This window comes from Lissotriton helveticus, chromosome 5_1 (genome assembly GCF_964261635.1).
Source record: "Lissotriton helveticus chromosome 5_1, aLisHel1.1, whole genome shotgun sequence".
Classification (NCBI taxonomy): Eukaryota; Metazoa; Chordata; class Amphibia; order Caudata; family Salamandridae; genus Lissotriton; species Lissotriton helveticus.
The window spans coordinates 5506281-5523128 of NC_136065.1; the positions used below are offsets into that span (position 1 = coordinate 5506281).

The following is a 16848-nucleotide window of genomic DNA, read 5'->3' on the forward strand; positions in this document are numbered from 1 at the left end:
TATTCAGGAAGTAGCAGATGGAGTAAAGGCAGGAGGGGTGGAGTAGACCTGTGCTGCCTCGACTCCTCCCACCAAATGTAGAGATGTTCAACAGCTCAGCAGACATCTCTATACATTGGCATGCACCGCTGTCATGGCGGTTCCTGTCAATGTAGGAAGGGTTTAATGGATGGCTCCATCACACATGGTGGCTGGCTGTCAAGGGTTCAATGGATGGCTCCGTCACTCTTGGTGACTGGCTGTCAAGGTTTTCCAAAAATGTTTGTTTTTCAAAAACAGACTCCCAAGCTGGAGTTTATGTTTGAAAAATAATGAACCCTAACAGTTTTCCTCCATGATGTGGGAATTGTTTCTTTTTTCTACTCTACCTCAGGATATATCTGGCAGTGACGGAGAGTAAAAAACCCCATCTAGCCATCCACTCTAAACTGGGTCAGATGGCTTACTTCCGATGGCACCTAATCCATCGGGCTGTCGAAGGAAGTTTTACCCTGAGAGAGTACAATTTACTCCCTCAGCGTAAAACCTGCGGTGCGCGCAACTTTAAATCGGGCGGCAGACCAGGTGGCAGACCTTGAGTGTGGCGGGTTGCTTCAGAGTACCCGTCCACCAAACTCTAAATCAGCTCCAAAGACCAACCTAATGCAAATCGCTACTGACCCCTCTCCTCATGGGAACATTGACGCCCGTGCTCCGGAGTCAGACACTCTGGACACTGCGCCACACCACTCCCTTCTCCTCATGGAACATTGACGCCTGTGCTCCCGAGTCAGACACTCTGGCCTCTGTGCCACACCTCTCCTTTCTCCTCATGGGAACCGTCCATCCAGGACCTTGGTCACTTCAGATATTCTCCCTGTGGCCCAGTGCTTTGTAGTTGGAAAATGTGAGATTGACACTCCCGAATCTCACTGACTAAGCTGCGCCCCTGAGGCTGAGCTTCACTCCCCCCTCTCTGCTCCAACCTCCTAATGTAAACATTTGTGATCACCCAGTGAGAGCATAGACTGAGTGACTTCTGTGACCTTACATCTCATAAAATGTGTTTTATTTTTCAGGAAAATCTTCCTATGCTGCAGCAAACCAAGGTGAGTGACTCTGACTTTTTTGTGTTGAGATTTGTGAGTCTCTGAGAGTGAGTGAGAGAAGACACAGACTGTTCTCATGACTGTTAAAGGACAAAATGGCAAAGAAACCAGAACATCTTAAGTGAAACCAGGAAGCCTTTCTGTGTCAAACTGTGATCATTGTCAGTAGAACATCCAAGGGGCGGGGGGGGGGGGGGGGGGTGGCGCGTACAAGATAAAATGTGGTTTAATAAATGTTCGTCATTCTACCGATACCAGAACTAGTACACGAGGATCACAGAATCTGTATCACTGTCGTCAGACCCAGCTGTTACCAGACCGGTGCATGCATGGCCACGGCGTGTGTCATGCACATCATACGAACCTTACACACCTCAGCAAATCCCTTCTTCCTGCAATAGTGTCTCAATGCTGAAAGGTGGCGCTGTGTGACTCTAGCCCTGGACCCAGACACTGCTATTCTACCCATGAGGGACCGCGGGGGACAACCATCCCAGACACCGCTCTTCTACCCATGAGGGAGCGCGGGGGGACAACCATCCCAGACACGCTCTTCTACCCATGAGGGAGCACGGGGGGACAACCATCCCAGACACCCCTATTCTACCCATGAGGGAGCGCGGGGGACAACCATCCCAGACACCCCTATTCTACCCATGAGGGAGCGCGGGGGACAACCATCCCAAACACCGCTCTTCTACCCATGAGGGAGCGCAGGGGGACAACCATCCCAGACACTGCTCTTCTACCCATGAGGGAGCGCGGGGGGACAACCATCCCAGACACGCTCTTCTACCCATGAGGGAGCACGGGGGGACAACCATCCCAGACACCCCTATTCTACCCATGAGGGAGCGCGGGGGACAACCATCCCAGACACCCCTATTCTACCCATGAGGGAGCGCGGGGGACAACCATCCCAAACACCGCTCTTCTACCCATGAGGGAGCACGGGGGACAACCATCCCAGACACCCCTATTCTACCCATGAGGGAGTGCGGGGGACAACCATCCTAGACACTGCTCTTCTACCCATGAGGGAGCTCGGGGGACAACCATCCTAGACACCGCTCTTCTACCCATGAGGGAACGCAGGGGGACAACCATCCCAGACACTGCTCTTCTACCCATGAGGGAGCACGGGGGGGACAACCATCCTAGACACCACTATTCTACTTATGAGGGAGCACGGGGGGACAACCATCCTAGACACCACTATTCTACCCCTGAGGGAGAGTGGCAGGGGGTCCCAGATTCTATTCTACCCATGAGGGAGAGCGGCAGGGGGTTCCAGATAAAGAAAAAGAAAGTACAAAAGTCCCTAGACAGCCAATAACTTGGGAAAACTTAGCTACAAGATGATGCTAAGGGGATACATCACTACCCTTTCAATGCCTACACCACACGTATAATAAATCACAATAGTAGAGGAAAATAGAAATCATAAAACAATCATAAAAAACACTTTAGAATGATGTGTAGAAAATTGTACAATTTATTCGACCAGTTATACATTCATAAAAACTTCTTAGTGCCAAAGAAAACAATTTAAAAATGTGCGGATGCACATGAAGAATACATTTAAAAAAGTTGTACACAGAGGTGGTTCCAGACGCCACCGATCGCTTCATAGCTTCGATCACTCCAGTCACATGAAGCTGTACCATTGCGAGCCCTCGAGTGCCACCTGTACACCCATATATCAAAAGTGCCCAGTCTGCCAACGTGATCCAAGCCTCTGAAGTCTCTCCAGTGGAGCACAGACAAACCAGCTACTGGGAAGAGCAGGGGCGTGATCCTATTAAGGTGCAAACCGGAGTATGAATGAATGAATGAATACGCACTTGTATAGAGCATGCCTACCCAAGGGCATCCCAGCGCTTCCTGTGACACCAATCATCCACCACTGATCAAGCAAAAAGAAGAGTTCTCAGCTGCTTCCTGAATCTAAGATGGTCAGACGAAGTCTTTTAGAGCTGCAATAATCGAGGGACCGCATCATTGGTGGATGTGATGTAGAGCAGGGCATCGTCGGCATACATCGATATTAAATGTCATCTCTGCCCTATGCGTGCGCCCCATCGCTCAAGTTCCTGTCCAGCCCATACTGCCATAGGTGAAGATCAAGGGCGACAATAGGCAGCCCTGCACCGTTCCTCGCTCCAATGTCCATTTTTCTGACCGGCTCTGACCCACTCGTACCCGGACGCTCGGCTTCGTATAAAGAGGTCTGAACCACCAGCAGAACCGCAGGCCGAATCACGCTGCCCTTAATACCTCCAGGAGGTATCCCCAATCCACAGTGTCAAACGCTTTCTCGGGGTCGACGGCCACTAGCGCCAGTTCCTCCTCCTAATGTTGTACCTCATGCATGACATGCATTAATCGCCTTATATTCATGCTCGTGTTGCAGCCCGGGATAAGCCCACACTGATCCTCATGGATGAGGTGGGCATATGTAGGGACAGTCGCCTCACCAGTGCTTTAGAGAGTATTTTAGCATCAGAGTTATGCATAGTGACCAGGCGCTATGCCGCAGGGTCCCGACCGTCACCCCCTGTTCCAATAGCAGGCATATTTCCCCTTCCCGCAGGGATGGGGCAAGAGTCCCCGTTCAGACGCCTCCTCATACTTGCAATAGTAGTTGTGCCAACTTCTTTGAGTAGGTCTGATACATTTCAGAGGGAATCCCCCCAGGGGCGCCTTGCCCCTGGGCAGCTCCCGCAGTGCCTAGAGTATCTCTTTGGCCGTTATTTGCTCCTCCAATTCCTTCTTCCCCGCCAGTGGGAAGTGCGGCAGTTTCAGTCCCCCCAAAAATGGGACCTAGCAGTCCGCCCAGACGGCCGGATATACCTTCTGTAAATGCTGTTGAAACACCTCCAGTTTGCCTCCCCGGGAGTGTACCATGTCTCCCATTGTGTTGTGCAAGCAGTTTGTTAGCGGTGGTGTCTGCTCCGTGCACAGAACCCAGATGTGTCACCTTTGGCATGGAACAGCTGGCGGTAACGGCAGAGAGTGTATTTGTCCAACCTATCCCAGACGTCGCTAAATTGCTTATGTAGCATACTCTCTCGGGCACTTTCAGTGGGGTGCGCTTGGTCACCAGTCTGGATGGGAAACATCCTTTTCCACGCAACCATTACAACGCGTAATGGTTACATCGTGGTTTTAGCAACGCAAGTCATTACGTCGACTTGCACTGGAGGGCGCTCTAGAGTAAGGAATAGTGTGAATTTCTATTGCACCACCTTCCCGACTGTACATAGACTGGAGTTGGAATAGTAATTCACACTATTCCCAAGTCCAACGCCCTCCAACACAAGTCGATGTAACGACTTGCGTTGTCAAAACCGCGATGTAAAATACTGCGTTGTGTTGGTATGCGTGGTATCATCATATATCCGTCTGGATCTCTACTAAGGCTTCTTCCCTATCCCTCAACTCGCGCTGTAGCTGACGACGGACTCCACAGGTGGGACCCATGCCAACGCCCCTCAATACCGTCTTCATTGCCTCCCACTCCGTGCTTCTACTGAACGTCCTTCTCCAATGGAGTGTCCTGTAGTCTGACATCACCTGGGGCCGCTTCTCCCTCCCCTACTGATCCTCCAGAATATCAGAGGGCATCCTCCACTGTCAAAGTCCCTGGATGGGGGCGTTCCACCGTACCCCGCAACTTACAGGAGCGTGATCCGATGGGAATCTAGTTAAATGAGTCACCTCAATGTCCGGGAAGGCGGGCGTCTCCGTCACTAGCGCCCTGTTCAGTCTGCTATGCATGTTATGTGTCGGGGGGAAATCATGTAAAGGGATTCTGGGTCGGGTGTTTTTCCCGCCAGACGTCCTGTGGCCCCATCTTCCTCATTACTGATCACAACTTTTTGGTCAATTGTGATTTCGTAAGGGTCCTGAGGGGGTGTCTGTCGAGGTCAGGGTCGAGTACGCAATTGAAATCACCCAACCATATAAGTGGAACATCCAGTTCTGCAGCTATTAAGTCTTGCATTGGCTGGTAGAAGGCAGGTTCATCTGTGTTTGGGGTACATGTATTCAAAATGGCAATGTCACGGCCATCGAGCTTTCCACGCAGTAGCACGTATCGGCCCCCAACATCTGCATCTATGTATGTGAACAGAGTTCCCAGAGACACCTATACCAGAGGGCCCCTGGCATATATAGAATACGAGCAATGAAATGTCTGATGTTGCCTCTTTTTTGCCACTCTAGGGGCCACGTGTCGTCCAGATGCGTTTCCTGCAGGTGGGCAAACGTGACATTGTGTCTTTTTAGGATGGAGAGCACCCTATTGTGCTTTGTCCTGAGAAACCTAACCCCCTTTGTCATATAGTCGCAACATGGCACTCCCACTTCTTGTGCTCCATCGACTGCTACCCGACATCTGCACCGCTGCACACCCATAGTACTTAAAACCATTAACAAACTACTGAACAAAACTCCCACCTCCCACCCACGGACAATACACATGCAGCTGTGCTGTCGGGATTGCCCACCCCATGCTTGTGCCAGCACATACACAGCTTCCGTAATAGCCCAACAGGGGCTAGTGGATAAACCACCCCAATACAGACTACCCTGGCAAGCCCACCCTTTAACAGACCAACCATTTCTTGTAAGCAAACAAATTCTGCTGAACCCAACCAGTACCTGGCACTGAAACCCAATTGTGCACCCCTCCCGCTCCCACCCCCTCCATTGCATCTTACCAGCTCTTGGGCCAACACACCACTCATTCTCGTGTTAGCAACGCTCGCAGGAGCCCCCTCACTACATTCTCCACGTGCACTGCATGTGAAAGAGTATGTTACCAGTGCACCAGTGCTTCAGCCAGCCCTTGTTTAAATCCCCCTCTAGCTCGGGGAACGTCTATCGGGGTCTCAGGGACAATGTCCGCCATTAGGCACAGTGTCTCGGATGATCATCCCCCGACCTCCCAGGGTCCAGCTGTATAGGTGTGGTCAGCGAATCCGAGGTCCCATCATCCGTGGTTCCCAGTTGCAAAGTTCCATCCTCTCCCACAGTGACCCTGTGCTCCCCCTGTGAGCCAAGTTCTGTGCCGCTGAAACCCAAGATTACACTGGGTGCCCTTGTTGGAAAGGGAGCCCCATCTCCGCTTTTGGCCACGTTGTTCACGCAGTGGGAGAGCATCTCCTCGAATCTCCAGCCAGTCCCAGACACACCTCCTCCAGAGACTCGAAGAAGTGGGCCTTGCCTTGCGCCAGTTCATTCAGTAGGGCCAGGTAGAGGAGCATGTATTGCAGCTGTAGGTCACATAACTTCCGCTTAACAGCCTGACACCAGGAATGATTTCCGTAGTTCTTGGACTTGTCTGGTGTAGTCTGAGTTTTTTCATAGCTGAGGTCCTGCCGTTCCCTGGTAGCATGCAGGATACAGTCTCTGTCATGATAGTTCAACACCTTTGCTATTCTGGCTCGCGGTTGTGCGTCCGGAGGGGGAGGTGGCACCAGGGCGCTACGCGCCCTTTCTTTAACAAACAGCTCAAAGAGTTCCTGCGGATGCAACTGGGTGCGTATCCACTGCTCCAGGAATTGCTCTGCCGACCCTTGCTCCGCTCACTCAGGGAACCCCAACACTCGGATGTTACTACATCGAGCACACCTTTCTGCATTCTCAGCCCATTGCTCCGGGGCCCTTGTGTCCGTTGTCATCTGGGCCACCTAATGTTTAAGCATCGCATCCTCACTCTGCAAGTCCGCAATATCTTCCTCGGTGCGCGGACCTTTTCCGCTACTTTCTGCAGATCTGCCCTCAGCACGTTGACATCTATTGATAGTCTCATTGCGTTCCCCCTGAATGGCAGCCAAAAGTTCTGCACGAGAGGGCACTCCATGTTCCTCCTCATCCACTCCTTCACTACCTCCCATTTGCCTCATTGCGAGCTGTGGCTGATGGGGTGGTGTTGTGTACTGTGTCAATCTGTTTGCTCCTGTTGGTCTCGCTGCTTTATCTTAACCCATTGTACGGGTGACGCTGCGGCTCTTCTTTACCAGGCCCTTCAGGTCCGGCCTCCAGGGATCCCCTGGACAGATCCTGTCTGGCAACCCCCCCCCCCGCCCACCCCCCCTTGGGATCGCACCCCTTGAGGTCTCCCCGGTTGGATGTCTTGGCCGTACCACCAGCAGGCAGTGATACCCAGGCGCGCAACATCCATTGGGCTCACGAGGCTTAAGCCCCCTCCCCCTACGTGTGTGTCAGCCTGGGCTGACAGCTTTGCGGGCTGGCGACCATCTAATTGCAGCCGCACCTTAGTACTTGACAGCTTTTTAAAAGACCATTTACTTGTAAATGAGGCTTTTGTTTTGTTTTCACCCCCTCTTTCAGTCACTCTGTCTATGGTTGGAAGAATTAGCCCCCCCGAAATATTTTTCAGCCCCCCCGAAATTTGCCTCTAGTTGCCCGCCTGTTGTTACCTGTTACAGCAGGCGTCCTCACCTCAAGGCAACCTTCTAGGGGTTCTAAGGCCGTTTGGCATCTAATCTACCTTGCGGGTACCTGAACCTGCCTCCAGATCTCCTCCTTTCCAGCCAAGTACCACCTTCCCCTCGGACGCGGTCCTCCCCGCCAAGCGCTAGGCGAATGAGGCACAGCGCTATGATTCCCCCATGCTGCCTCCTCTGCCAATGCAAGTCCAAGTCATTTGTGTGTTCAGTCTCTCCAGTGTCAGGCCCGCACCAGCGCACCACTGACGTCCTGGCAAATCGTGAATGTGAAGCTCTGTCGGAGGAGGAGGCTGAGAAGGAAGCTATCCGGCTCCTGGTGGGCATCTAGACATCTACTTATAATCAGCTGTACTTTCCACTAAAGAGGAGCCACCTCCATGGACACAGGGATCCAGCACATTTGTGCATCTTTACAGCAAGTGCTGCCGTAGCACTTTCCAAGATGAGGTGATCAAGGAGAACAAAGCCGCGCTGTTGTTGCTGCACTTAGGGAACGTTTCTGCTGTCCTCTGGCAGAGGACAGGGACTCTAAGGCATGGGTTCATGGACCCTGCGCTGGATATAGGAGGCCTGTCTGGACAGTGGGACCCCGTCTGAGGCCCTTTGCAACATTGGGCCTGGAGAAGGGAGCCCAGGGCCAGGTGCTTCCCCACAGGAGTCAGCTGGAGCTCTGACCCGGGGCCAGGTCAGAGCTTCTGAACATGGAGAATCGGGGCTGACCTCTCTGTGCCAGTGGGACCCTGCACTGAGCACTTTACGACACGGTGGGCTGGAGAAGGGAGTGAGGGCCCAGGGTCCTCTGGCTTAGGGCCAGCCGGAGCTATGACCAGGGCACGGACAGAGCTTCTGAACCCAGACAAGCAGGGGAGATCCCCGGGTGGATGTGGGAGCCTGTGCCGAGCACTCTGCGACACAGTGGGCCAGAGAAGGGAGACTGAGGCCTGAGCCTTCCAACCCAGGGCCAGCTGGAGCTCTGACCTGGAGCCTAGTCACAGATTCTGAACCTGGGCAAGCGGTGTGAGAGCTCCCAGTGCCTAGGGGACCTCATCTGGGGCACTTTGTGACACATCTGGCTGGGGGCTTCCACCCCGAGGCCAGCCGGAGATCTGACTCCGTCAGAGCCTCTTATTCTGGGAAAGCACGGGTGGCTTTCAGTGCATGCGGGTTCAGTCCTGGGTCCTCAGCCTTGTCCTTCCAGATCACTACCCATTCTTGTAATCCGTGCACACAGAGTGACAGAGGGGGATATTCAAGAGAAATTATCCGGCCTCTTGGAGCCCCGATTGGGCTTGAAGCTTCAAATGAGCCCTCATTGGGACTTCCAGGGCAGCTCGGCATTCTGAACAGTGAGTCATGTGAAGGAAGTGACTTGTCTTGTTTATGTATTTCCAAGTACAAAACGTCAGCAGTGACGCTGGCAGAGCACACTCTGCCCCACCCATGTATGAGCTGCATAAGACCTCTTCAGCCCGGAGTCTTCCATGTAAGAAATGTCCTGTAAACTTCCTGTTCAATGTCGCTGATGATCCTAAAAGATTTAAAAGAGTAAAGTATTGTGGCACACGTGAGTTACTAGGGCCAGATGTCAAACTTGCAGAAGGTGCATGAGGCCCGGGCGCCATTTTAGATTCAATGCACCCCCATGCGGGGATGTTTGGCTTTTCCTCTCTAGTTTGTCACTCATGACTTATGCATTCTTGAAGACTATGCATTGATTTCTGACCATCTGAAATTCAGGAAGCAGCTGAAGACTCTTCTTTTTGCTTGATCAGTGGTGGATGATTAGTGTCACAGAAAGCGCTGGGATGCCCTTGGGTACCCATACGCTATACAAGCGCGCATTCATTCATTCATTCATATCAGGAGGAAGTGTATGATTTTTGCAGGAGAAAATGAAATCTTTGAAGGGTAAATCATGTGAGTGAGCTCTGACTTGTTTAAGTTAAACTTCCTAAGTGATCTGAGAGCAGCGAGAAGAAGGCTTGAAATATCTTCACCCGGCGCCTTCTGCATTTCATTGTGCAACAGGCCTCTGCTTAGAGGGCGCTTCCAGGCACTATTTAGTTACAAAGGTCCATATTCTGACTTGTCTCCTGTGTTTGTCAAAGAGACGCATATCTCATACGGTGGGAGAGAGACGGGGAGCGGTTGTGAGTGGGTGAGACGCGGTGACTGGCATGGGTGCGAGCGAGGGGCAGGATGGGGCAGAAGGGGTCACACTGCTTATAAATGGCATTTGTGTATTATTGTATGCTGTCATGTTGCTGGGTACTGGTGGTACTCGCTGTGCTGGTGCGGGAACGTACCATTGTTGTTGACTTCTTAAATTGCAAAAACCACAAATAAACACTAAAAAAGAGACCCACTGGAGGCAGCAGTCTCACACTCTCTTCTCTTTGCAGGCCCAGCTCCTGCGGACTGTTAGTCCAGCCAGTGCTCTGCTGAAGGTAGGTGCCGGCAGCACTCCAGGGGCCACAAGTTACTCAATTATGAAAATAATCTTCTTATTTCATCAGCTTCAGTGGGTAAAATTATGACTAAAAAACCTACTTGTGGAATTTGCACCTGTGATTGTACGACAGTAAATTTGCCAACTGTATCCACTGGAGGGACTCCAGGCTTGTGATGAGAGTTTTGCAGCAGATTTTGAGCCTCTGCTGGACAGTTGTGAGCCCAAAGTGAACCCCACCTCACACTCTAAATCTAACCCCATGAACAGACGTATCGGATCATTGAAAAGTTCACCCCATCCGCGATCAAAGATCACATCACATCCATACTGAGGCAGCCAAACCACAAAGAAAATGTTTGGACAACAGCTGAGTATTATGATATTAAGATTGCAAATATTGTGGACTCAACACCCCATTACAGCTCAAAGAGTAACTAACCCTGGTTCACTGCCTCAAGCGCCAAAGCCAGAGGATCCCTCAGAAATAATGTGACCTGAGCTCAGACAAGAGTATTGGACATCATCCTAACAGCAAAGTCCACATTTACCCAAGAGCCAATCGGCGGCTTTCACCAGTGTCACTTGTGCGTTTTCAGGCAAATCAAAAACCTATCCACACCTCAAAAAAAGATCACCAGCCCCCCTCTGCAGAAACATGCAATACATTTCTCTTTTTTTTTTTTTTTTTACAATCATACACAAAATATATATCCACTTTTCTTTTTGATTTTCCTCCCCCCACCCCAACCCCCCCAGCCCACCCTCTTCCCGGAACCAAAGGAGACCACATTTCAGAATTAATTATAACCAGATCTATCCTATAGCTAATACTTTTTAGTCTTGCCGATTCTTCCTAACCCATAGGCCCGCTCATCCCGACCGCCAGCTTAAAACATAGATTCATTAATCCATGAGCTAATTGGAGCCCAAATATCGGCCCCTTTTTTCTTAGCTCTTACGCCTCTGCGCTTATATATCTCTTTCTCGCAGCGATATGTGGCTAACAATTTTCCCAGCCAGCAGTGAACTGAAGAGGGCTCTTTATCAAGCCAAACTGTCGCTATGGTGGGCCTAAACACCGCCATCATAATAAAAAGCAGCGTCTTCTTGGGTGTTGTCGAAGCCTGGTTGCTTACTCCCAACAGGATAACTTGTGGTGACAACTCTATATCACAATCCAAAATTTGTTTGACGTAATAGCCCATTTTTCCGATCGGACCCGTTAAGCGGGGGCATGTAGCAAATATATGTACGCTGTCGGCGGTAAGCTCTCCACAGCGAGAGCAATAAATACCATTAGCACCTCCCCACTTAAAGATCCGCACCAGAGTAATATACAGGTTTAGAGAACGTCTTATAGCACTGAACCTGTATGTTAGCTGAGATGGCTGCAGTTGAGCTTAACAGTAAAGAGTCCTCGTAGACCCCCGGGTCAGCGTGGACCTTGTCTTGCCACAGAGATCATCCTCCATTGTGCCGCTAAGCAGTGTGTACAGCTTGGAGATTGATGCCCTTGAGTTCCCAGGACTGCCTCCAATAGGGGGATTTTATGACCCTGTATCATCTTTTTAGAAAGGAAGTCCCTAATTTGTAAATATTTGAAGAAGTAATTGTTCCCCACACCAAATTTTTCCTTAATTAAAGCAAACGACAGAATTGTGTTATCCTTTATTAAGTCCCCGATATGTCCTATCCCGTTCTCCCTCCAAGATTCCATATAACCATCGTGAAAAATTTCTGGTAGAAGTTGGTTGTTTTGCTAAGGCGTTTACCTGTGTATCCTATTCAGTTTCAGTTTTTTCCTAATTGAAGTCCATATTTTAAAAGCACCCAAGAAAACCTTGAACTTTACTCTTTTAAAGTAGGCAAAATCAATACGCCGCATCAAGCACCCATGGGCCTCGTCCCCAAGCAATAATTTGTATATGGAGGGGTATGATCCATCTTGGGCGATGGAGTATCCTTTACCCAACAGCTCGGACATCTGTTGAAGATATGCAGCCCAATAAAAAATCTGAATATCTGGGACAGACCACCCACCCCGGTCCTTGGGAAGAGTCGTGTACTTCAGAGCTCTCCGTGGGTGCTTCCCAGCCCATAAGAACTTAGAAATGGCTTGGTTGAAGGCAGAGAGCCAGGTTTTATTTACTTCCAGTGGGATAAATCTAAAAAAATATAAAATTCTGGGCAAAAACAGCATCTTGATAACATTACACCTTCCCAGTAATGTCAGGTGTAGGCTATTCATTCTGTTGAAGTCAGATTTGGTCTTGAGTAACAAGGGTGCCAGGTTACATTGCACTATATCGTCCACATTAGCTGCGATTTCAACCCCTAGATATCTAGCCTTCTCTGTGACCCTGCTACCATCCAGGTCTGCCCAGGAGTTTCAAACGATCATAGTTTTTTCCCTGTTTAAAAAGTAGCCTGAGACTTCCCCAAATTTTTGGCCTTTTTTCCACCTCCCTAACTGGATCCACAGGATTAGTTGTTGTTATAACAAGATCATCAGCGTACGCTAAGATCTTTCATTCTCCCCCCAAGGTTTGAGCTGCCCGGATGTCGTTGTTCTCCACTGTTATCCCGATAAAGGGGTCTATATATAATGCAAATAATAGTGGAGGGCAAGGGCACCCTTGACGAGAACCGCAAGGGATTTTAATTGGATCCGATGAGGCGCCCATCACGTTAATCCTAGCCTCAGGATTTTGATACATGCAGCCTATTGCATTAATATAGTTTCTGCCCAGTTCTTTTCCATGGTGGCCCAAAGAAAGGGCCAGGAGACCCTATCGAAGGCCTTCTCTGCGTCCAGAAATATGGCCACCATAGGGTCCACCGACACTCCAGCAAGGTCAAACAGCGTGATTATCCTTCTAATGTGATCTGTGGTCCCCCTGCCTGGTACAAATCCGTGCTGGAACGGAGAGACTAGTTGTCCTATGACTGCTGACAGCCTATTTGCCAGAATTATAGAGTATATCTCTAAATCGCTATTAAGCAAGGTTAATGGCCTGTAGGATCCTAGTTCCGCAATAGGCTTGCCTTTTTTTGGGAATACTATAATGTTCGCCCCTTTCCACGAATCTGGCGTGATCTGGTCCCGTTGTGCCCTTTGGAAAACTTCCAACATCAATCCCATAATATGTGTTTTACATATTTTATTTAAAATTCCCCTGGAATTAAGTCTGGGCCTGTGGCTTTGCCTATTGTGGACTGATCACATGCTGTTGACAGTTCTTCCCAGGTGATTGGCTCATCTAGTCGATTTCTTTCCTCCGCCGAGAGCTGACCCAGGGCCACCCCTGATAAATAATCCTGAATTTCCCGTCTCCCGCCCGAGTATCTTCGGTATACAGATTTTGGTACAATTTCTGAAAAGCGGTGATATTGCCTTTGTCTCGGTCACCAATCCCACACCCGGATCCCAGATCTCTCTTATCCTGGCGTGCACTGTTTTCTCCCTAGTGCGTGTTGCTAATAGATGCCCTATTCTTTCACTGCACTCATAAGCCCGTGTTTTCCATGCCAGATATTTACCAGCTGCTTTTTTCGCTGATATTTGTGTAATTGCGGATCTTGCAATGGTAACATTTATCTGCATATCCTCTGAGTCTGTTCCAGCAGAAAGCGCCTCTATCCGCTGAGCCTCTGCCGCTCCTAGATCTTGATATAATGCTTGCAGCAGGCTTTTCTCTTTTCTCTGTGATTCCCACCCAAACCTGTTTGATTCTCCTCTTACCCCTGCTTTCAATGTGTCCCACACATTACTTAGGTTAGTACTTCTATAATTGTCTACAATAAACCTGGGGATCCACTCGCCCATCTGCCGGATATATTCTGTATCGCTGAGATATGCCCTGTTGAAAGACCACTGTGTCTGCCTGAGAGGAAGCTCGATGTCTAGCTCGATCACCAGGGGATTGTGATCTGACATGACCTTTGGGAAGAGGTCAATAGTGCTTTTTGAGGCTAACTCTTGTGACGCTAGAAAATAATCCAGCCTAGCATAAACCTTATGAGGGGTGGAGAAGTATGTGTATCTTAAATCTGCCCCCTATTCAAGGCCCATACATCTTCTAACCCATGCAGTGCCTGCAGTTGAGATAATGATTTAAAGACTTTGGGCTTCCTGCCCTGATAGGGGATTTTCCTGGAGGTAACTTGGCAATTCAGATTAACATTAATATCTCCACAAAAAATCAGAGGTAAAGTCCAGCCTACTAATTCAATTTTAAGCCAATCTAGCAGAGCTGGGTCATCCAGCACTGAACCATATACTGAGCAAAGGGTAAACATTTAATTTTCTATACACCCTTGTGCGATCAACCATCTGGCCAAGCTGTCAGCCAGACATCGAGGGAAGCTAAGGAAACTCCTTGTCCCATTCCGTGCTAAGATAGCCACCCCCTTTGTGTGAGTCTCTTGTGATGTGTTAGTTACAATATAATACCCAGACAATTCCAGAAGCCTTTTCCTGCTCCCCTCGATGTGAGTTTCCTGGAGGCATAGGACGTCAGCTCTTAAGGCTTGGACATCCACACTAACCTGCCTCCTCTTTTGGGGGTCGTTTAAGCCACAAATATTAACCGAGGCAATTCTAATTTTTTCATTTACAAAATAAAGTAATATCAGAAGAACGCGGTCCAACCAAATACAACATTTTACACGCCTGTCTTCTGTAACATACTGCTTCTCCCTTGGTCCCGATCCCCCCCCTCCGCCCCCGTCCATCCCTCCCCCTCCCTTCAAAGTGGCAAAAAAGCTCCAGAGACCCTTGTGATGCCTCCTGCATGTGGTTGCGCCCCTAGCCGCTCCCGACACTGACCCCACACCAATCCATTAAGTGAAACTGCCTATCTTCAAATTAACCCTCATTTCCTGGCTTCCCTGTTCTTAAGCTCATTCATGTACTCCTGTGCTTGGATTTCAGAAGTGAACACTCTAGTCGTGCCTCTACAAATAACTTTAAGCCTGGCCGGATTCATCAAAAAAACTTCACACCCCTGTTGCTGGAAGGGAGAGATCAGGGAGCGAAGTCTCCATCTCCTCTCTACCGTGGAGTGACAAAAGTCAGGCCAAACGAAAAAGGAATGTCCGGCAGCAGTTCTTTTTGCATCGGGCCTGGCTTTCTCAAAGATAGCTTGACATAAAAGAAAATTGCCAAAGAATATTAGTATGGCTCTGGGTTTATCTTCTTGGCCTGGCTTTTTCTTAAGCATTAAGGGGAACCTATGCACCCTTTGCACTTCTGCGTCCCAATTCCAGTGAGACAGCCCTGGGAAGGCCTCCCGGAAAAGTTTCAGAACAAAGCCTCGAATGTCGTCGCCTTCCTCTTTCTCTGCAATTCCTAGTAGCTATAGGTTGTTTTGCCGTGGTCTATTTTCAAAGTCCTCCAGCTTCCAGAGGACGTTGGTCATTCTGCTTTCATTAGAGGTGGACTGTCTGTCAGAATTCTCCACACTTGCCTCCAGATGAACTATGCGCTCCTCCAATGCAGTGGTCCGATTGTTAATCTCGGAGCAAGCCTTATTGACCTTCCTGACAGCGCCCTGGAATTTCCTAGTCACTGCATGGGCCCTCTTATGTTCTTGTCGGGCTTCCATCTGTATTTGTTTTAGAGTAGCATACATCAGTTCCATAGAGGGTGGGCATCCTTGAGCCCCTGCAGTGTTATCAACACCATTTGTCATACCCTGTCCAGGTATGGGTTCTGGTTCTGGCGCACCTTCTAACTGTGAGGCGGAATAGTCCGATATCAACTGGTTTGACTGGCTACCGTCAGAGGTAAAACCTTGATCTTTCCCCAAGACTCTTAAGTTTTTTTTTTACTGCGCAAGGGTATGCGCTTCTGAGTACCAGGCTTCAGAGCAGGACTACCGCTGTCTGTTGAAAACTCTTCCGGGCTGTTTTTCCAGCTGTCCTCTGAGGCTTCAGATTCATCAGTCATTGAGTAGAAATTATCCACCTCTGGGGTTCCTGCAGCAGCTCCTTCCGTTTGTGCCTGAAGGGGCATGTCCAATAATCCTTTTACCGGGGTGTGTGGAGACCTGTTATCTGTGCCCCCTAACTGACCCGCAATTTTCTCCCTGTCCTCCACGGGAGGTTCCTCGGTGATATGACTTTTGGACCCCCTGGTTGTACTAATGGGGTGGTAGTGAAAATGTTTGCCAAATCTTTAGCAAGGCCATTAATCTCCTCCGCACTAGCCACCATGCTCACAGGGCTGATCACCCCATTGTTTTGCGACCCTTTATCCACTACTAGCAGCCCGTCCCGACGTTGTCCAGGTATGAATTGCTGCCGGCCAGTAGTATATTGTTTTGTAGGATTTCGTTTTGATAGCATTTCTTATCTGTGACAGGCCTGTGAAACGCTCCGATTCACAGTGCACTGCTGATGCACTAAAGAGTGCGCGTTCAGTAGTGTGTGAACTCGAGTTTCCCTACTTTATTTTTCCTTGCAATATTATATAGCGCGAACTCGACAACATGGCATGAGCACAATTTACATTACAGAAGAACACATTAATTTGTGGTAGGCACGGGGAGACAAAGCGATTTGCCTGGAATCACAGGATGTTGAGCTGATGCCGGGATTCGAACGTAGCTCCCCAGCTCTAAAGTTCGCAATTCTAGAACTTGTGGCGGGAGGTGTGTCTAAAAGTGTATGTCGGTGCTGGCCATCAATGAGAGAGACCTGTGCATTTTTCAAATCGGTGGTGAAAAAAATATGAGTATGTTGCTGGAGATGTGGGTCCCGTCCCACCAATGTACTTACCGGGGGAGGGTAAACACCCATTATTCCGCAACTTTCTTTCCGCATACCA

General features: G+C 49.6%; 1 protein-coding gene across 2 annotated transcripts in view; it reads left to right on the forward strand.

Moving 5' to 3' along the window:
• LOC144754050 (class I histocompatibility antigen, F10 alpha chain-like) overlaps positions 1-16848 on the forward strand; it is a 323147-nt gene that overhangs the window by 283272 nt on the left and 23027 nt on the right. For both annotated transcript variants that reach the window (XR_013594639.1, XM_078641564.1), the window contains exons 6-7: positions 1059-1088; positions 9970-10014. Coding sequence is in view for 1 of the 2 variants with exons in the window: in XM_078641564.1 (XP_078497690.1) it covers positions 1059-1088; positions 9970-9992 (53 nt within the window). In the remaining variant the exon portion in view is untranslated. The remainder of the gene's footprint in view (positions 1-1058; positions 1089-9969; positions 10015-16848) is intronic.